This window comes from Scyliorhinus torazame, chromosome 8 (assembly GCF_047496885.1).
Source record: "Scyliorhinus torazame isolate Kashiwa2021f chromosome 8, sScyTor2.1, whole genome shotgun sequence".
NCBI lineage: Eukaryota > Metazoa > Chordata > Chondrichthyes > Carcharhiniformes > Scyliorhinidae > Scyliorhinus > Scyliorhinus torazame.
Window position 1 is genome coordinate 112,575,918 of NC_092714.1, and position 22,645 is coordinate 112,598,562.

Here is a 22,645-nt window from a genome sequence, read left to right on the forward strand (position 1 = left end):
TACAGAATATATGCTACTGTAGATTACTTTTGTAGCCAGCAACGCTACCCTCTAAGATATTCTCCTTTCGTGGGACTAAGTCCCCACGCCGGCAGGAAAACCGGCGTGAACCATTCTGGCGTCAACAACCCCATGAAAGTACGGAATTCTCCGCACTTCCGGGGGCTAGGTGGATGCCGGAGGGGTTGGCGCCGCGCCAGCCGGCGGCGATGGGACTGCGTGAGGTCGCATATGCGCCGAAGGGCTGGCACGATCTCACGCATGCGCGGAACCACCGGCGTGGGTTGGACCGGCCGGCGTATTCTGGCACATGCACAGGGGGTTGGCTTCTCCGCGCTGGCCATGGCGGTGCCCTACAGGGGCGAGCGCGGAAGGAAGGAGTGCCCCCACGGCACAGGGTGGCCCGCAGATCGGTGGGCCCCGATCGCGGGCCAGGCCACCGTGGGGGCCCCCTCCGGGGTCGAATCCCACCATGCCCCCCCCGAGGAAGGCCCCAGCCAACTTACCTGCCAGGACCCGCCTTGTGGGACCATGTCTAACCCATGCCAAAAACGGATGGCCGCTCGGCCCATCGGGGCTGGAGAATCCCGGAGAATTACCGGAGGGGCCGCCGCCAACAGCCCCCGACCGGCGTGGCGTGAACCCCGCCCCCGCCCAAAACCCGGCGCTGGAGAATCCGGCTGCCGGCGTCGGGGCGGGATTCGCGCCGCCCGTCCGGGGATTCTCCGACCCGGCGGGGGGATCAGAGAATCCCGTTGCTTAGCTCCTTCAATTCTGGCCTCCAGTGTATTTCCCGATTTTAACCGATCCACTATTGCCAAGGCTCTCAGCACTTGAATTCCCTCCCTAAACCGTCACAATTCTTTACCCTATCTTATCCTTTCTGTTATCTTTAGAGTTTACTCCTATTGACCAACATTTTGGTTAACTGCCCTGATAACGTCTTATATGGTGGGGTGTGACATTCTTTTCATAATGCTCAGGTGAAATGCCTTGCAACACTTAATAATGTTAAAGGTGCTATATAAATGCAAGTTGTTCTTGTTGCACCGTGCTGTGTATTTGGGTGGTCTGACCTCCTTTGCTAATGTGCCTAAGTGGGAGGGATGTGATAGAAAGCTTATGTGCATTGGTTTGGGTGGTGTTCCTCACAGAATCTCATATAACAACAGCCTGTATGGGACACATTTTCCTCTTCAAGACCCCAGTTGGTATCTGATGGGTGTATTATGCTGAGATGTCCTTCATTTTTCTGGCCCTCCTGTTCAAGACCTTGTAGCTTGGTCTCATGCTGTGATCAGTATGGCCAAGAACATGGGTGTCTTTTGGCTGGTTGGGGAGGGAGGGAATTGTGCAACATTGATTTTTGGGTGTTTGCTGAACCCTCCTCCCCGCTGCACACTGACCCACAGCAAACCCTCCCATCAGACTGTAGGATCTGCTCATCAGGTACAGAGAGGAAAGTAAGGCAGGAGTTAGCAAAATCCAACCATTTCATGACATTATCAATAAGAAGTCATACAACACCAGGTTAAAGTCCAACTAGCTTTCAGTGCACAGCTCCTTCATCACCTGATGTTATAAGACTTCCTACTGTGCCCACCCCAGTCCAACACCAGCATCGCCACATCATGTCAATACCAGGCAGAGCTAGGCATCGTTATATTATTTTCAAGAACTTCTAGGGCAATGTTGTGGGGACAGAGACTGGATGCAAAGGATCTCCACACCTATGTCCACTTCATTATCACAGGGAACTGAATGAAGATTTAACAGTGCCTTCAACCTGGCAAAATGTTTTAGGAACTGTATCTATGTATGTGGGAAGGAGGGAGATGGAAGCTCTGAACACCAAACTGTAGGAGAAGAGTCAAAGGAGGGCAACATTGGTGTTCTGAGACGTTATTTCTGAAGTTGGGAGAGTTGGAAGGGTTTTGGAAGCAAATTGCAGAGCACGAGGATATGATGTTTAAACCTCTGTTATCAATGATGATGGTTAAGGTGTAGGAAATGGTCATTAGGTCACTGTGGAAAAAGCAGAAAAGCTCTTGCACCACCTGACTGCTTTCCTCTTGTTGGCTAAGGAAAACAGAACTGTTTGTGCTCTACAGGTGTGGGTTCAAATTCCTCCCTCGATAGCTGATGGGTCACGTGCAAGATTTTGCTATTGACCACACACTGGTAAGCCTCGATTTCACTGTGCTGACTGAGCGGGGCCTCAGGATTGAGAAGTTTGAGTTAATGCATGTCAGACCACACATAAGTCTATCCTGTTTATAAACAATGTCATCATATTGGTCTAACAGTTTATTCTAAAGTGGGATTTGAAGAATCATCAAGCACTTGAATTAGTCACTCAGAAAATTTTGGGTCATTTGCATCTGGTCCCAGTGAAAAACATCTGAAGGGAACTTGGCCGCCTGGAGATGATCTCATTTTTGTGTTTGCTTTGGAGCCATTGGGCGGTTACTTTAATGTTATGTTGTAATGGTTTCAATAAGTATGCAATTGCGTTTCCAGACCAGAGTTTCAAATTGCTTCGTGGTGAGGGTGAGATAGCTAATCTCTGGGGGTCAGTTGGGGGGTAATTTGACTCTCTACACAGGAGAGACCAAACCCAGATAGTGTGATCACTTTGCTGAACTCCTCCGCTCAGTCTGCAAGCGTAACCCTAAGTTTCCATTCATCTGTCATTTTAATTTGCCCCCCCCCCCACTGTCTGACCTCTCTGTGCTTGGACTCCTACACTGTTCCTGAAGCACAATGGAAGCTTGAAGAACAAGACCTCGGGCTGGATTTTCCATTTTCGGGACTATGGCCCCATGTCGCGTGAAAACAGTGGTCTTTTATGCCAAGAACAATGGCGGCAAAAGGCCACGGCCGGGATTCTCCGATCCTCCACCGGCTTCCCTACTCTCCCGTGCTGTTTTCTGGGTGCCGGCGGGCATCCCGTCACGCCAGCGGCCCCCCCCGGCGATTCACCAGGCCCAAATGGGCCGAGTGGCCGACAGGTTTTGCCCAGTTCCGCCAGCGTGGATTACTCACCTCACACACGGCGGGACCTGGCAGGTAAGTGTGCGGGGGCTGTCCTGGGGGGGGGAGGGGGGATCCAACCCCAGGGATGGCCCCCACGGTGGCCTGGCCCGCGATCGGGGCCTACCGATCTGCGGGTGGGCTGGTTCTGTGGAGGACATTTTTCCTCCGTGCCGGGCCCCTGTAGGGCTCCGCCATATTGCCCGGGGGCCGGCGCGGAGAAGGGAACCCCTGCGCATGCGCGGAAATACGCCGGCAGTTCTGCGCATATGCGAACTCGTGCCGGCCCTTTGGAGCCGGCAAAACCGCTGCCAACCATTCCGGCGCCAACCAAGCCCCCTAGAAAGGGGAGAATTCCTCACTTTCGGGGGTCGTTGACGCTGTAGTGGTTGGCGCCAGTTTTCCCGCCGGCGTGGGGACATAGCCCCATTATTGGAGAATCCCGCCCCACATATTCACAGCCTTGCAGGGGGCTAGCATGCAGCTGTCGTAGAGCTCGCAGCTCCAGCTGACAATACGGCCCCCCGCACTTCCGTGCTCCATGGCGACTCAGCCTAAGGATCTGGACCGCGGAAATAGTGCCCCCGATTGGTCGCTCGCCTGCCCTGGGCAGCCCGCACACAAAAAAAACAGTCCCAAGTGAGGCCCTCCCTGCCCTCCGATTGCCCCGCCCCCGACTATGGCAACAACGTACTGAGTCCACAGCCGCCACGCAAGTTTCCTGAACGGCAGGACCACATTAGAAATACGCCGTCGGGAATTTGGCCGGTCGGGGGCGGAGAATAGCAGGGTGTGCCTCAGGCAATGGCCTCAGGTGGTGGATATTCGGCACGGCATACTCCTCGAGTGGCCGACAGGTTTTGCCCAGTTCCGCCAGCGTGGATTACTCACCTCACACACGGCGGGACCTGGCAGGTAAGTGTGCGGGGGCTGTCCTGGGGGGGGGGGGGGGGGGAGGGGGGGATCCTTCCCAGGGATGGCCCCCACGGTGGCCTGGCCCGCGATCGGGGCCTACCGATCTGCGGGTGGGCTGGTTCTGTGGGGGCACTTCTAGGTTCAACATTACTTTCAACAATTTCAGCTCATAAACCCTGCTCCCATTTTTCAGACTTTTAAGGATTCTTATTTTACTATTCACCCCTCCTCTAGATCTGGTTTCTTCATTGTCTTATTATCACTCTCTTTTACATTGGACCAACATCCGTTTTGTTACTAAATCTTCTGTTTCCACCCCTCTTCACAAACCTTCTTCCCCCACCTCTCCATTTTCCGTCAATCTATACTTATTTATTACATTTCTCATTTTTTTTCAATTCTGATGAACGATTAACTCTGTTTCTCTTTCCATTGACGCTGCCTGAGCTGCTGAGTATTTTCAGCATGTTTTGAATTTATTTCGATTTTTAACTCCGCAGTACTTTGTTTGTCTGGCCATGTGAAATGGATGATGGGAAAAAACATCAGGAGTGACGTAAAGCAGGCGGCCAATAGTCTATCATCCATTCTACACCATCACACAACGTCAAATCAACTGCACCCCTCACCCCACCGCCAACCCCATCTGTTCCTTTATTCCTGGCCGTTTGGGGAGGATGGGTAAGGAACGTAAATAATCTTGTGGCACAGTGGGCACTGCCCCTACCTCTGAGCTAGAAGCTCCTGATGCATGATCCACTCCAGGACGTGAATGTTTTGTTACCTGTAAGGCAGGTAATCTGTGCTACTCACTTTAGTTACAGTAGAGGCTTTGGAAGAAGGCTCAAAGTCGTCCAGAAGTTTTACAGAAGGTTTATTGAGCAACACAACTTAAATAACTGCGTGAGTTCTTACTTTAAGAATTGTACTAGTAGAAAGGTTACTATACACTACAACTAGGCCTGACCACATTCGCAGCCCTGAACTAAATCTCTGCCTCTGTTGTCCTCACGGTCTAATCCACCCAACAGCCCAGAGGGCTGCTTGCTTCCCCTTTTTATACACGCCAGTGCTCCCCCTAGTGGTCTTTCCATTACCCATCAGCCCCTTCTGTACATACCCAAGTAAAGATCACTACATCCCCCTTTTTCACTTTTTTTTCCATAGTTGCAGAGCTGTAACTAAAAAAAATCAAACACAGTTAGTTACATGCACAAATACAGAACAGAGAGCAATGATTGTATCAGTTCATGTTCACAAGTTCAGACGGTCGGGTGCATGTCTGGTTCGGGTAGACCTCCTGAGTGGGCATGGAGACCCAGAGGTTTTTATGTCCATTTGGGCACTAACTGCTGGTGTCCTGGGATGTCGCATGATAGCGTCCTGCAGATCTAATGTCGGAAATACAGGTTTATGAGGTGGAACATTCAGCAGGTCTCGCCGATTGCATCGAAACAGTACTCCACCATCAGACTTCACAACGTACGATCGTGGCGATACTTGGCGGTGCACCATTGCCATGTTAGACCAACCTCCACCAGGGTGTTGCAATCTAACCATGTCGTTGATCGCTAACGGATGCAGCACTTTCGCATGCCGGTCATAGTGCTGCTTTTGTCCGTGACGTTGGTGACGCATCTTGTCCAGGACTGGTGAGTGATCTGGATTGGCGAAGTGTAACGCCGGTAGCGTTGTCCTCACATCTCGATTGAAGAGCATTTGAGCCGGTGACAGCCCAGAGCTCAAAGGCGATGAACGATATGACAACAGAGCCAAGTGTATGTCGGAATTCGAGTCAGTGGCCTTGCTGATCAGTTGCTTAATAATGTGGACACCTTTCTCCACCCTGCCATTCGATTGAGGAAAGTGTGGACTCGATGTCACGTGCTTGAAGTTGTATTTTTTTGAGAATTCCAACCACTCCCAGCTTACAAAGCAAGGACCATTGTCGGACATGACCGTCTGTGGGATGCCATGCCTCGAGTAGGTTTCCTTGCAGGCTCTGATAACTAACGCCGATGTGAGATCCGGGAGTTTCATTACCTCTGGAAAGCTGGAGTAATAATCTATGAGAAGAACATAGTGTCGACCCATGGAATGAAACATGTCGATGCCAACTTTGTCCCACGGTGACGTAGCCATCTCATGCTGCTGGAGTGGCTCCTTGCATTGTGCCGGTCGATGTTTTTGGCACATGTCACATGTGAGCACCTTGTTTGTTATGTCCTCGTTTATCCCAGGCCAGTACACAGATTGCCTCGCTCTTCTTTTGCACTTCTCGACACCAAGATGCCCCTCATGAATCCTGCGGAGCATGTCCGCCCAGAGCGCCAGAGGAATGACGATACTGTCATTTCGCAGTATGGTGCCATCCACCATGGACAGTTCAGTTTGGACGTTTTGGAACTGTGGGCACCCCCCTCTTGGCCAGCCATGCTGAAGGTTGTGCATGACCTGGAGCAGGGTCGCATCTTCCCGTGTCACCTGACAAATTTGCTGCAGTCTCTCGTCCGTTGCCGGGAGTGTCTCCCTGCACCACTGTGCATGAGCTTCTACATCATTAATGGAAGCCGGAGGTGGACAGCATCAATGGGTCGGGATAAGGTGACACCTATTATTAGGTCCTTCCCAGGAGTGTAGACCAGCGTGAAGTCGTACCTTTGCAACTTCATCATCATCCGTTGTAGGTGCGGCGTCATGTCATTGAGATCTTTGTTGCTAATGTTGACCAGTGGCCTATGATCAGTCTCCACTAGAAATGTGGGAAGACCATACACATAGTGGTGGAATTTTGTTATACCCGTGATCAATCCCAGGCACTCCTTCTCTATCTGTGCATACCTGCACTCCGTGGCGGTCATCGCTCGAGAAGTGTAAGCCACTGGGACCCAGTCCGACTGGTCATTCTGTTGAAGTAGCACCGCACCAATTCCATGTTGACTGGCGTCGGTGGAGATCTTTGTGGGTTTTGCTGGGTCAAAGAATGCCAGCGTTGGAGCTGCCATCAATTGGTGCTTCAGATCCACCCACTCGTCTTGGTGGCGTGGAGTCCAGTCAAACTCCATGTCCTTCCTTATTCCTTGTCGTAACGCCGTCGATATGAACTTGCCTGGGAAGTTGATGAATCCAAGAAACCCGAGCACCGTTTTCTTGTCACGTGGCCGCTGCATGTTCTGGATTGCCGCGATCGTCTCAGCGTCCGGCTTCACCCAGTGCTCTGATATCGTGTCACCCAGGAAGGTCAGAGATGAACGTGCAAAGGTGCACTTGGCTTGGTTGAGCTTCAGCTCAAATTGGTGGATTCTTTGGAAGACTTGTTTTAACCGAGCAATGTGGTCTTCCTCTGTCGTTGACCATATTATGATGTCATCAACATATACACAGACGTCTTCAATGCCCTCCATCATCTGCTCCATAATTCTGTGAAATATTTTGGATGCAGAGATAATCCCAAAAGGCATACGATTATAACAGTATCGTCCAAATGTTGTGTTGAAGGTACACAGCAGTTGGCTGGGATCATCGAGCTGCATCTGCCAGAAGCCTTGTGAGGCATCAAGTTTGGTGAATATGTGAGCCTTCGCCATTTCGTTCGTTATCTCCTCTCGCTTGGGGATAGGGTAGTGGTCCCTGCGAATGTTTTTGTTCAAGTTTTTGGAATCTAAACAGATTCTGAGTTCACCGGATGGCTTCTTGACACATACCAACGAGCTGACCCAGTCAGTCGGCTGTGTGACCTGTGATATGATGCCTTGAGATTGGAGGCGCTGGAGTTCTGCTTTTAGCTTGTCCCGCAACGGAGCTGGTACCCTCCTTGGTGCATGAATGACCGGTGTTGCATCGTCTTTGAGCAGGATTTTGTACTTGTAGGGTAACGTACCCATGCCACAAAAGACGTCAGGATACTCACTGAGAAGCAGCTGGATGGCATCAGCCAGTCGTGGTGAGTCAACTGTGTTCATGAAAATCCTTTGTATCAGCTGCAAATCCTTGCAGGCTTCAGCACCTAACCGTGACGTTCTTTTGTCGTCCACGATCTCAAAACGTAGTCCTTTCGTGACTTTCTTATGAACTACTTGTAGGTGGCATGATCCCCTCGAGGTAATCTGATTGTAGTCTGTTAACTTGCATGCAGCAGGTATCATCTCGTGTGTCCCTGGGATGGATGCGAGATCTTTGCTTGTCATCAAGTTCACGGATGCTCCCGTGTCAAGCTTGAACGTAATTGGGGAGTTGTTCACTTGCACCGTGACACTCCATTCGCTTGTGGATTCAATGGTATGCACGTATTGAGGCTGTGTGGTCAGCTCGTGCGGTTCGTCTGTGGCATTTCTGATTCCAACGCCGTATGTGTTCTCCCAGGAGTGGAACTCTTCGTGGTCGGAAAAGTTTTCTTCGGGTGTCTGAGTGTCCATTGCATCTACTGTGTGAACCTTGATGTTTCCGTGTCTTTGCACTGGAGAGTAATATTTGGCTGTGGACTGACACTGGGATGCAAAATGATTCATCTTGGAGCACTTTAAACATCTTTTCCCTAGTGCAGGACATTTCCCTTTTAAATGGGCGGTGCCACGGCGGTAGCACGTCATGACGTCCGTGACGTCACGTGTCGGCAGCGATCGCGCATGCGCAGACATGCTGTAATGGGCGCCAGCGGCCGGAAAAAAAGGCCTGTGAGGAGGGGCCACCATGTTTACATCTCCGACCTCGTGGAGTACTTTCTCCATGTTTTTCTTTTCAAGAAGCTCCAGGTACTGCTGTTTTTTCTGTTCTTGCTGTAAGCATTTTGCTATGGTAGCTTTTAAAGTTAAATCATTTTGCTGCATTAAGGATTCCCTTAAATTTTCATCTGAAAGACCATAGATTAATTGATCCCTGATGATGGAGTCTGTTACATCAGCATAGTTACAACCTTGTGCTAGCAATCGGAGATCTGAGATAAAATTAGAGATAGTCTCACCGTTTTTTTGGAATCTGTTGCGCAGGTTAAATCGTTTCATGATTTCATTTGACAGTGATTTACAGTGTTCATCAAATTTTGCCATCATCACTTGAAAGCTAGTTTTATCACCTTTGTCACCATATGTAAGAGAGTTATAAATGTCTACAGCTTGCCGGCCTGCCGTTGAGAGTAATATCCCAATCTTTCTCACGTCGGGGGCTGCATTTAAGGCAGTAGCTGCCCTGTATATTTGAAGCTGCTGTTGATACATTTTCCAGTTACTATTGAAATTACCGGTAGTTTTCAGCAACTCTGGAAGTGGCGTGTGGTCCATCGCTTCGGTCGGCTGTTTGGAATCAAAATGCTGTGAAGTCTTCCACAGTCGAGCGGCTGGCCCGTTACTTTTGCTGCTTGTTTTGGTTCTTTCTGGTCTCTAACCTAATCTATCTAGTACTGTCTGATTAAAGCCAACCTGATACATTTACCTAAAAGGCAGGTAATCTGTGCTACTCACTTCAGTTACAGTAGAGGCTTTGGAAGAAGGCTCGAAGTCGTCCAGAAGTTTTACAGAAGGTTTATTGAGCAACACAACTTAAATAACTGCGTGAGTTCTTACTTTAAGAACTGTACTAGTAGAAAGGTTACTATACACTACAACTAGGCCTGACCACACTAGCAGCCTTTAGGTCAATCTCTGCCCCTGTTCTCTTCACGGTCTTCTCCACCCAACATCCCAGAGGGCTGCTTGCTTCCCCTTTTTATACACGCCAGTGCTCCCCCTTGTGGTCTTTCCATTACCCATCAGTCCCTTCTGTACATACTCAAGTAAAGATCACTGCAGTGAAGGCCATAGAAAGCATGTTCATAACATAGCTAAACAGGTTGATTATCAAACTGTAAATGATTCCAATGTGCCTTTGACAGACAGTAAGAGGGGACAGTCTCCTAATCAGCCATGCTAAATCCGAGTGGCACTCCTCAAGCTCTAGCCTCTGGTTAGAGCTCCGGATCTGCTCCAGGAAAAGGTTGCCATGAAAACAGACATGGGCATGTGCTTCGTCTGCTTCATGTAGATGTCACTGGCAAAGCCAGCATTTGTTGCCGGTCCCTAATTGTTCTTCAACTGGGTAGCTTGCGGGGCTATTTTAGAGGGCAGTGACAATTCAACCAGTGAGTCTGGAGTCATAATTCGATTAGATCAGACCAGACAAGGACATCAGATTTTCTTCTTTAAAGGGCATTTAGTGAACCACATAGGTTATAAACAATCAACATTAGCTGTTATGGTCATCATTACTGAGACGAGCTTTACATTCCTGATTTATTCATTGATATTTCAATTCTATCAGCTGCCATGGTGGGATTTGAACACATGCCCCAAGAATATTATCCTGGGCCTCTAGATTACAGGTTTGGTGATATTACCAGTACACCACCAGCTTCCACTGTGAGGAATGGTAGCTCTATTTAACCCTGATGGGTGAGAGGAATTATTGCGTTATTTGTAGGGATTGGAAGCTTTGGATTTGCCCTTTGTGAACTGTTGATCTCTAGAACTGAAGAGAATTTAGTTTCTCGCTCTAATACCTTTGTTGGGAAAGGAAATAGTTACCCGTGTTTTTCACCTTATGCTATGGAGTTTATTACTTCATGGATTGTTTATCTAAGTGGGCGTTAGGTCTGCTGGTATTACCACAGACCATAAAGGAATGCCAACCTTGTGCATGTGAGGATTTCATGCTCCTAATAAGGAGCTTCACCTGCTGGGAAACACTCGAGGAATGAAAGTGCAGACTCTGGTGGATCTGCAGGATTTTCTGTTAGGAGGGTCTACAGATCTTCAGCTTCTGCCGAGTTTACCGTCGTGAAGATTAATAACGACACAACAGCAGCAAATTTCACTTTTGTGACACCTTTAACATGGTAAAGCCTCCCCCTTCACTGAAGCATTATCAGACACAAACTGACACCAAAGCCCCATGGAGTGACATTAGGACAGCTGACCAAACCGTGCTAAAATAGCTAGGTTTTAAGGAAATCTTAAAAGAGGGGAGGTGGAAGCGGGAGAGATTTAGGGAGGGGATTCCAGTGCTTAGGGTCTTTATAACTGAAGGAGGAGTTGTCAATGCTGGGGTGAAGAAAGTCATGGATGCACAAGAGGCCAGAACTGGATGAAGGCAGTGGTTTTGGTTGTGTGGCTGGAGGAGGGTACTGAGAGCCATGGAGGGGTTTGAATATAATGGTTAGAACTTTAACTCTGTAGCATTGGTGTACTGAGAGACAGTGTAGGTCAGTCAGCACAGGAGAGATGGCTGAATGGTAGGTGTGTAAATTAGGATTCAGGCAGCAGAATGAAGGGTGGAAGGTGGGAGCTGTTTTCAAATATTTTGGTCACTCTCTCCTCAAGTTTGCGAATGAGCTATCACATAGATATGAATCCATATGTTACTAAAACAACTTATTTAATGTACCAGTTTCTTTTTCATCCATTAAGCTTGTTCTTCCACTACTCACAGCCATAAAAGGACTGGGTTAGATTTGGATTTCAAAGTTTCAGGTGCCAACCTTAATAAATTAGGAGCCCAGACAAGGGCCAGGTTCCTGGAGTGCATGTTTGTCTCGGTGCTAAATGAAGCGATATGCGTCAAATGCTTGATCAGGTATTCCAAGGTTCTACAAGAGTAAGGTGAAACAACAAAAAGAAAATATGAACAAGATTATCACCATTTTACAAAAAAGTGATGATTTCCGTTTGATGTCCCATGTTAAAAAACATTTAGATGCTGCGATCACACGAATACACATATTTACCCAACAAAATATTCACAACCATGCTATTAAATATACTGATGTTACAGTGAAATAGACGCAGAAGTGTCAATGGTTCCAAGACAGATATCACTACAGTTTAAATCATACCGATTGCGTGTCAATCTGTCTAATAATGATCCCTTTCCCTTCCTTTATTTTAATTATATTTTGTTCCAATTGGTTCCTGTTGTTGGGCAGCACGGTAGCACAGTGGTTAGCACAGTTGCTTCACAGCTCCAGGGTCCCAGGTTCGATTCCCGGCTTGGGTCACTGTCTGTGTGGAGTCTGCATGTTCTCTCCATGTGTGCGTGGGTTTCCTCCGGGTGCTCCGGTTTCATCCCACAGTCCAAAGATGTGCAGGTTAGGTGGATTGGCCATGATAATTGCCCTTAGTGACCAAAAAAGGTTAGGTGGGGTTACGGGGATAGGGTGGAGGTGTGGGCTTAAGTAGGGTGCTCTTTCCAAGGGCCGGTGCAGATACGATGGGCCGAGTGGCCTCCTTCTCCACTGTAAGTTCTATGATTCTATGATAATATACACTGTTGAGGAAAAGAGCTTGAGAAATCTTCCTTCAACACACTCTTCCCTCTTTTTGTCTTCAGTTCTCTGCCTGAAGGCAGGTCTGACCCCAATTAAAGTGGAGTTGAGACCTCAATCAGAACGGCTATGATCTTACCAATTGGCAGAGCAAGCTCAAAGGGACAAATGGCCTACTCCTCAGTCCGTATTACCCACAGCGCCACAACCTCCGCCACAGGTAGGCCAAGGAAGCAGGTCCTGAATCCACTGAAGCCAGAACTCAGCCCCGTGCTGTTGGCACCAATCTGATCCACACTGGCTGTCCAGCCAACTGCCATTCCTGAGCCACAAGACCTTCACTTTTCCCTTATTTGTTACCAAATAGACCATGCTGACCTGGGTTGTGTGCTTCAAATCTGCACAATATCTTTGGGTCGGAAAAGCATCAATAAATACAAACAAACATTTTAAAAATATGATGATATCCCTTTCCCTTCCTTTATTTTAATTGTATTTTGTGTCTGCATTCTCCCATGGGGTCTATTCACCTTGGAACTATTCTGTTGCTGAGAGATTGGTTCCTGTTGTTGACTGTCTAAAAAAGGCTTAGTACACGAGAAAATACAACTACGTACGGTTCTGAATGATCACCGGATATTTGTTTGCTGCAGTACTAATTTATCAAGCCTGTTTTAATTACCTGTAATGTGGAGGAGGTAGCTCTTTGATGACATTTTGGATTCCGACCAGCTGCTCCTCCTCTGATTGAGCAGAGACGGCCTCCTGTAGTTAAAGACAACAGAACTCAGAGAAGTTTCTGTCATGATATCCATATTAACATATCATGGTGCAATCACACACACACACTGATGGACAGGTAGATGGACCAACCAACACACACACAACATCACAACCAATCACCAGTGAGAGCACACGCACTATAAAACAGGGAACACCACAGTTCCCGGTCATTCTAACAGGAGGTAGATCAGAGCACAGAGCTCACAGCGTGCCACTCAGACATAGACCATGTGCTGAGTGCCTCACTAAGATAGTGATAGGGCTGGGTCCACAGGTTAGCTGGTGAAGTACGAACCACAGCCAGAAGTTAACAGTTATTATTGTACAGAATAATAAAACAGAGTTGTGCCATCGGCAACCGTGTTGGTTCGTTTGTGTATCGGAACACCCAACACGACAGTTTCTAGAAATAAAATTGCGCCAGGGTGCCTGTCGTTGTAGACTGGGGACTGTTAATCGGTTGCTTAACTCGGAAAGTCACTGGAAATCATGTTTGATATCAGCGGTCCCCCTTAGTACTGAATCAAGCTAGTGCACTGACACCAGATCCATGCAGATCTAGTTAAAACTCTTCGAGTTACTATTGCAGACAAGTTGAACGTTATTCCATTTAGCATTGTCAAATCAGTTCCCCGGATTTTATTTGGTTTCAGAGATCATTAGTATTTAATATAAATATACACAAGCATTATTTAGTCAAGGACTATTGGAATTTCAGAGATGCTCAGTGCCAAGAGTGGTGGCAAATGCCCAAAAGTGTCTGCCAGTTTGTGCCCATCCATGTACGGGAATTTATTTTCCACTGAAGAGGTAATCAAGAATGAGGAGACATAAAGGTAGGCCAGTTATCAGAGCAACCAGGAAGTAGCTTCTCACACTAAAGTACAATAAAAACTCAGCACTCTCTCTTCCAAAAGGCAGCGGTTGCTGGGTCAACTGGAGCTTTCAAGACTGACCTGGATGGATTTGTGTTGTGCATAAGAACATAAGAATTAGGATCAGGAGTAGGCCATCTGGCCCCTCGAGCCTGCTCCACCATTCAATGAGATCATGGCTGATCTTTTGTGGACTCAGCTCCACTTTCCGGCCCGAACACCATAACCCTTAATCCCTTTATTCTTCAAAAAACTATCTATCTTTATCTTAAAAACATTTAATGAAGGAGCCTCTACTGCTTCACTGGGCAAGGAATTCCATAGATTCACAACCCTTTGGGTGAAGAAGTTCCTCCTAAATATATAAAAGGATATTATGGAGCTACGGTGGGGAAATGAGGTTGAGGTGCAGATCAACTATGGTTTAATTGAATGTTGGAGCAGGTATGATGGGCTGCCTTGTTCCTATGTTCCTAAGAATACCCCTGTGAGTGTCATGAACACTTAGCTGTGTGACTGAATTTGTGCAAGTTTATTCAAACATTTGCTTGTACATGAGCCTATGCCCATGTGTACATATGTGTGCATTTGTGCCAATGTTCTTGAAATGGGATGGGTTAGCGCACATGTGAGTAGCCTTTACAGGCATGACTGTGTGTATTTATGTATATTAACAAGTTACTTTTGAGGCAGATATTTTGAATAAATTCCTCCTCTTCTTTCTCATCTTCAGCATGATGAGAATTCTGAATGGATTGCCTTATAAGGTACAAGTACAAAGCCAACAGAAACCAAGAACAGAATATAAGGGGAAAAAGCAAAAAAAACAAAAATAGAAGGCTACACATCCAAAACAAGCCAAGGGTAACGGCACGCTGCCACCCCTGCCAACATTTAAATCCACCTATAAGCGATCTACTACACAAACCAGGTCCCTAGAATCATACTACACCAGATTTTATTGGTCTGGCCCTCAACCAAAATCACAAAGTTTAGGCTTTGGACATTTAGAGTGGGATTAAATATAATGCTGAAGCCAGGCATGCCAGTAGATGCTCCTGTTAGTTCAACTCAAATCACCTCACAAGTCAGGCACACAAGTGTCAACATATTCTAATCTATGCTGGTGGAGTGGAGCCTCCATAAAATTTACCCTGATGTGTGTTTGTGTCTTTGAGCATGGGCCTGCACTTCTCCCATCTCTGATGGAATTGAGGACAAGGAGTAATAGAATTCCCAAAGTGGACATACAGCTTCTACAATAAGTAGCCTTACTGAAAAATCAGTAAGTCAGTCATAAATCTTTCATGTTTGCTGAGGTCTTTGTCCTCCAATACTTAACATGTAATGAATCTAATTCTCTTAGATTTAGCATCGAGGCATAAATAGAAGATGCCATTTTAAGGTGAATTTTGGTGGATACCATACAAATCTCCAATTAGTCCTGTATTATCAGCGGCTGGCCTCTCAATTCTCAGAAGGAGGATTATCACACAGGGAGTTGAGCTCTTTGCTGGGACAATATGTGTCTGTGTTCCACAGTGGGTATCCAGTGCGGCACTAAGCCTTATCGACTGATCTCAGCTCGGGCATTGCTAGGTAGTACTACGATTTGTTAACATCAACAGGTTAGGAAAAGCAAATCAGCTAAGCTTGCCACCCCACCTTCCCACCACTGCTGCATGTGAACAAGACCATGGTAGTTCTGATATCCTGCAGATCCTCTGCCTTCACATCGATCAAATTCCCTGCCAGCCGATGTTCACTTACCCAAGCTGCTGGAGGATTAGCAGCCACCTGTAGGATTGAACCCCTGCACAAGTCACTGCCCTTAGGAGAAGACAATTCAAGAGACAGAAGAGGTGGATACTCACTGTGAATTTTTTGTAGAGCTCATATGTGAGAAGAGGGTTTGGCAGTTCACGGAAGTAGAGTTTGCAGAGGGAGCCCACACAGTGGATATCTTGCAGATACACTTCCTTAGTCAAGTCAGGAAGTTGCTCTGCACCAAACTCCTGCCTGTAATAGCAGGTTCAAAGCCATTATTATTTGAGGTCTTAATATTAAGGTTGCAATAATGAGATGCTGAGATGATTAGTGGACCACATTTTCAATGAAAAACACGGAAAATTACTTTCCTCACAAGTGATTACCACCAGTTCTGCCTTAAGTACAATTACACAGGGTGACAATATTTTCAATTGATGAATGAAACTGTAATGTTACAATGGATGACTTCTGAGAAACCTGGAGAAGGGCTGAAGTCCATAGTAGAGGTCACCATCACGTTTCATAAGACTAAGGAATATATTTCTTTAGCTCTCCTCAGGAAAAAAATGCCTTGACACATTAGAGGGATGAAAAGGAGAATACTGTGCAGCAAAGGAAGTGTTTTAGGTGAGGTAATCTGGGGATATGAGGCAATGTAGGTGAATGAAGCTAAACCAGGATATCATTGAATGGCAAACTAACCATGAGTGGCTAAATGTCTACCCCAGTTCCTATGTTCTTTAGAGAAAAACCTAAAGTTGAAGGGGAATGGAGCAAATATCAGAGCCAGAGGTAAGAGCTTAAAGGAGACTTTTGAAAGCAGAGGCATGGGGAAAGATGGAAGAATGTAAGATGTCTGTTAGAATTACTTTTAAAAATGGATTAATTGAATGTGGGCATCACTGATATCTCCAATCACCCTTGAATTCAGTGGCTTGTTAGACCATTTCAGAGGGCAGTTTAATCAACCACATTGCTGTGGGTCTGGTCACAGGTCGGCCAGACTGGGTAAGGACAGCAGATTTCCTTCCCTATAGGGCATTAATGAACCAGATGGATTTTTACAACAATTGATGATAGTTTCATGGTCATCTGAGATTCGTTTAATATGCCAGATTTATTAACTGAATGCAGATTCCACCAGCTGCCATGATGGGATTTGAATCTGTGTCCCCAGAGCCTGAGGAATACTAACCCAGCGACATTACCATTATGCCAGCATCTCCTCCATGTTCAGCAGAAGCAGCAATGATGCATCCAATGTCAGAGAGCCAAGGTCTGTGTGTGGTTGGAGGCAATCACAGGGTTAAGGTGAGAAAGGCTATGGAGGAATTTTAATATTGAGGAGGAGATTCTTATATTTAATCTACTGGGGCACAGAAAGCAGAGGAAGTTAAATTATGTTTAGCCAAGACTGGGCATTGGATTGTTTCTTAAGTGTGGGAGAAGTTCGAAAGATGTGCATCCCGCCTATATAGAAAATGGAAGTGGGAAGTGTAGCCACCTAAAATGGCTGATTCCCGATTAATTTGGCCAAAACCCGATATAAAATGGCTACCCGAAAAGGCTGATGGGAAAAGCAGCCAACAGGACACAAACGGACAGCTGCAGACAGAATAGCGTATTCGGCTCTGGGGAAGTCGGCCCAGATCGATACCTGCGACCATTAGCAGCACATCAACACAGACATCTGCAGTTTAATCGGCTATCCCCTGGAACAATTGCAACATATTAGCAATTGAATGCCGGGCCAGACCTCTCAGCGCCTGCAGTGGCCGAAACGAAGACAGGTGAACGACCACCCCCCGATCGAGGAATCGCCCCATTATTGGAGCATATCGAACCCAGTGATTGGGAACAAGTCCAATCACTTGGGACTCAGGGTCAAGGGCCGCCCCGAGAGGCGGAAAGCCCTGGGCCCTATAGGTTGAGGGGCCATGTTCAGATCTCTCTCTCTCTCTCCCTTCTTCTCCTGCTCGCAACCTTCGCAAGAACATCGACCAGAAACTGTAAGTTTGACTCCAGCGATCGCTACCCGATAGAGACTCCTAGCCATCGACCCGTATCAGCCTTTTGAATCCCGCAGGCCAGACCCAATTCGATAAACCATTCATTTCCCTGACCTGGTGGGCCATCCCCAAAAGTTAAGTATTGGCCAGTAGTGGTAGGTAGTGATATAGAATGTAGGATTATTGTGTAAGTATTTATTGTTGTACATAATAAATGACCGTTGATTTCAATCTTACTAAGCGGTGTGCTGACTTATTAATCATAACTCGAGCTTGAACCATGTGGCGGTATCCGAAAGATACCTGGCGACTCATGAGCAAAGGTGACATAATCAGAGCTAATAAAACTAAGGCTAATAAGAGCAACATAATTGGCGACTCAGCCGGGACCTGGTCTAGAAGTGGAAAACCACTCCGGGAGAACCCCAGAAATTTGAATAGAATCCAATTGGAAACAAAAACAAAAAAAACACACGTGTTCAAGCGGTTCTGGTTAATAATTCACAATTCGGAAGTGTGTGTATGCATGCATAACTAACAGCGTTATAAGGTAAAACTGATAGATTTTGTAGCGTCAAAACTGTCGGAAGTCGGTATTTTCGGAAATTAGCGCAAGCCGTACCCGCATCTACGACACCACCTTAGCCCCCTGTTCCAAATTTGATCATAGCAAGCAGATAAGAGAGATGGCCATGCAGGCATTGCAACGCCTCATGAACACCGAAGAATTTGCGGTCGCACCGATCAGCAGCATTAAAGTGGGACAGTGTCCCATTTGGGAAGTGGAAATTCGTAAATTTCTACAGGGCAAAGGATGGCCCGTGTGGAGCGGTTTCTGCAATAATGATGACTCAGGTCCCGGAAGTATAGGGCATACTTGGTGGGAGAACATGAGTGAAATCCATAAGAAGAGCTTAGCAAAAGCGCGCAAGCCGATGGCAATCGTGTCCTGTATGGCACAATTGCGAGGCACAGAGGAGGTCGTCAGGACGCTCCGCAAAGAAATAGAAGGCATACATCGTATGAGTAAAATTGATGTATGCGAGATGGAGAAAGAGAACCTGGAATTGAAAAGGCAGTTAGAAGCCAAGGACGAAGAGGTGGCTGATGCCAAATGGGGTCACCAGTCTTGTCTGGCGCATTTATGCAGTTTTCAATCCCAGTATGAGGAGGCTTATCAGGACACACAGCGTGCAGTCCTGGTTAAGAAAGAGACAGAGAAGCAGGTGGAGACGCTACAGAAGCAATGTAGTGATCTCAAGGCAGCCTTGAGAGCGCTCCACGCTGCAACCACGGAACAAAGGCAGAGTACCTTAGACCACACGAAGTGCCGAAAGCAAATTGCAGACCTGCAATCAATGCTTTCTGTCCAAAAAGGATTCTAAGAAACCTTTGGGGAAAGTTTAGAACAGGAAGACGGCCCTGATTGGGAAGAATTGCAGGAGACAGCGCAGAGATATGTTCAGGGAACATGTGCGCAGGGAAAGCTGCAAAGGAGGAAAGCACCCCCACCCCCCACACAGCAGGTAGTTCAGGTTCCCATGAAACCTGTAACAACCCACCGCACCGCCACAGCAGGCGAGGCGGAATTCCTATATTCCACCCCCCTCACAGTGACCCAATTACGGGACGCGTGTGCTAAAATCATACCGTTCCTCCCCGCTTCAGACCCACACCATTTCTTTGCCACCGTCAAACACCAGGCGACCATGTGCGGCCTGGATGAGAAAGAGCAAGTAAAGCTCATGGTCCTCAGCTTAGACCCATCGGTCGCAGCAGCCCTTCGTAGGAGGAGGCACCCTTGCAGAAATGCATACTGCGATTCTGGATGCGATCGGGTATAACCGGGGCGACCCCGTAAATGGCCTAAATAAGTGCAGACAGAAAAAGTCGGAACACCCCACAGCGTTCGCAGGGCGCTTGTGAATGTAGACCGTGCCCATTTGTCCGCAGACAATATGGCCAAATGGACCCGCACCCTTATCTCCCATGCATGGAAGCAGGACAGAATGCCTGTAGTAATTATGACCCCCTCGGAGGAGGCTCATAATGAGAAGTGGGTTTCAAAAGATTGTCCCGCGTTTGGGAACAGTCTGCTCACAATAAACCCGCCGCTAGAACCCCCGAGGAAAAACAAGCCGCCGCAGACGTGCAGGCAGTAAGAACCACTCTTCACAACCCCGCCTGGGTAAACGAGGGAAAGAGCAGCCCCCCAGCAAAACCGCAAGAATGCTACAATTGCGGACAGTTGAGACATTTTGCCAAAGAATGCAATGCCCCTAAAAAGCCACAGAGAGCCCAACAGACAGGCACTCTCAATAAGAAAAAGGCAGAGCCCATACATAGCGTTAGCGCCCAGTCGGATCAGACAGACTTGACCGGAACGGATTGACGGTGTACAGGCTCCCCCAGTTGGGTCTGTGATACCCTTTGGGATAGGTCAGGACGACCCGTAGTCGCAGCGAAAGTTAGGGGACAGCCGATCGAGCTTCTCTGGGACACAGGAGGGTCCCGCACCACCTTAAATTCCTCCACCCTTGGTAAGGACACGTGGCGAACTACAGCCACTATCACCCTCAGCGGCTTCACAGTCCACTCACAACAGGGACACATCACAATCCCTGTACCCATCCAAATCGGAACCATTAACACAAAACACCCCGTTGTTTTAGTCGACCTGCCCACAACAGCAGAGCACATTTTGGGGATCGACTTCATGAATTCCCACCACCTCTCTTTCGATCCAGTCAACCAGTGTGTCTGGAAGATGGCGAAATCCGCTAGAGCTCCCGCAACGCTCAATATAGGGAACTATATGAACAAAATTAGCGCCGTAGGCGAGTTTTGGTTCAATCCCATCACACTCAGCACGGACCGAAAAGGTTAGGGCAGTCCTGCAAAAAAACAGGGCGGCATTCGAGACCCACAAACATGACTGTGGATGGATGACTGGCTCCGCACAAATAACAGGACTGGACCCGAGACCCCAAAAGCAGTATGGATTCCCCCGAGAAGCAGAGGGAGAAATCCTAAAGGTTATAGAAAGTTTATTAGAGCAGGGCGTCCTAAGATCGGTAGCCTCAACTAATAATGCCCCGATTTGGCCAGTAAGGAAGCCCGACGGATCATGGCGCTTGACCATTGATTATCGGGAACTCAATAAAGTCACCCCTGTAGCAGCCCCCACCGTTGCAACAAGTCCCGAGACCATGCTGAAACAGGGACTCCATGCCCGATATTTCACGGTTTTGGAATTCAGTAATGGATTCTGGTCCATTCCATTGGCAAAGGCGTGCCAGTACAAATTTGCCTTCACTTTCAGAGCGCAGCAGTACACGTGGACATGCCTGCCACAAGGCTTCCACAACTCCCCCTCCATTTTCCACCGACAGCTGGCAAATGGACTAACAAAATTTTCTTCCCCAAATGTCTGGTACAGTATGTAGACGATCTACTACTGCAGACAGACACAAAGAAAGAGCACATTGAGCTTCTGTCCGAACTCCTGGAATTACTACATTCCATTGGCTGTAAAGTCAACCTCAAAAAGGCCCAGATATTGGAAGAAAAAGTGGTATATTTGGGTACTATTATCACACACGGCAAACGCGAGATCGAGCACAAGAGAATTGACTCGATCGCTAAATTGCCCCTTCCCCAACACGTTTCAGCCCTCCGGTCGTTTTTAGGACTGGTTGGCTACTGCCGAAACCACATTGACGGTTTCGCCAGCAAGGCAGCACCCCTCTCAGACCTCCTAAAGAAAGGAGCCCCCTGGGAATGTCTTCCGCAGCATACGGATGCTGTGGAATCATTAAAACAGGCACTCATAGCCGCCCCCGCACTACAAGTTCCAGACCCGCTTGCCCCTTACGCAATAGAGGTAGCGACCACAGACCGCACCCTTTCAGCTGTGCTCCTGGAGGAACGGCATGACCAGCTAAGACCCGTGGCTTATGCCTCCCGAATTTTAGATGCTGTGGAGCAGGGATTCTCAGCCTGTGAGAGGCACCTGCTCGCAGTTTTCTGGGCAGTCCAGTACTTTTCATACATTACCGGACTGAACCCCATCACCATTTTGACCGAGCACACCCCCACCCAACTTTTACTAGACGGACGACTTAAAGACGGTACCGTCAGCCAAATCCGCGCTGCTAGGTGGACCCTTCTCTTACAAGGACGGGACATCACAGTCAAACGGAGCAAAACACACACATACTTAGCGGACAATCTACAGTACCCCGGAACCCCCCATGAGTGTGAAATCATCTCGCCCCACCATAATACAGGTACCTTTATCGCGAAAACACCCCCCAGAAAACTGGCCACTCCATCTCAAAGCCCCCCTCACCCGGACACGTGTGATCCCATTAGGATCTATGTGGATGGATCTTCCACAGTCCTGGATGGGCAACGCATAACAGGTTGTGGGATTTATGTGGAGGACACGCAGCGACGTGCCCTCGAGGAAATCGCATTAAAATTACCCGGACACTTAGGCGCACAGGCAGCAGAGCTTGCGGCCATCGCTTACATTATAGAGTACCCAGATTCCTTCCCCAGCCCAGTGTAGCGCACAATGACTTACGAGAGAGACGAGTAGAGATGAAGTCGATGAGGCTTTATTAAGCGAGACTTGTCCCCAGCAGTTCAGCAACAGAATGGAGCGGCGGGGAGAAGCTCGGGTTCTTATACTCCGCCTTCAGGGCGGAGCCAGGAGTCAACAGTCAACCAGGACCCGGGATCTGTCAGCCAATAGAATCACGGCTTCACAGTCTCACATGACCCCTAATACATACTACCACATTCACCCCTTGTTAAAAAATGAACCCGGCGGGGTGGTGGTTTGCATGGTGGCAGGGGTTTACAAGGCTGGTCCTGGGAGGACAATTTCGGGCATGTCATTACAGTTTTAGCCCTACACTGGGCTATGTACAAGGTTTGTGAAACTATTTACAATATTAGTAAGA

General features: G+C 47.8%; 1 protein-coding gene across 1 annotated transcript in view; it reads right to left on the minus strand.

Moving 5' to 3' along the window:
* arhgap31 (Rho GTPase activating protein 31) overlaps positions 1-22,645 on the minus strand; it is a 195,745-nt gene that overhangs the window by 44,363 nt on the left and 128,737 nt on the right. Inside the window, exons 3-5 of the mRNA XM_072514045.1 lie at positions 15,771-15,915; positions 12,921-13,003; positions 11,456-11,563 (exon numbers count right to left, since the gene is read on the minus strand). Of these exons, the coding sequence (XP_072370146.1) occupies positions 11,456-11,563; positions 12,921-13,003; positions 15,771-15,915 (336 nt within the window). The remainder of the gene's footprint in view (positions 1-11,455; positions 11,564-12,920; positions 13,004-15,770; positions 15,916-22,645) is intronic.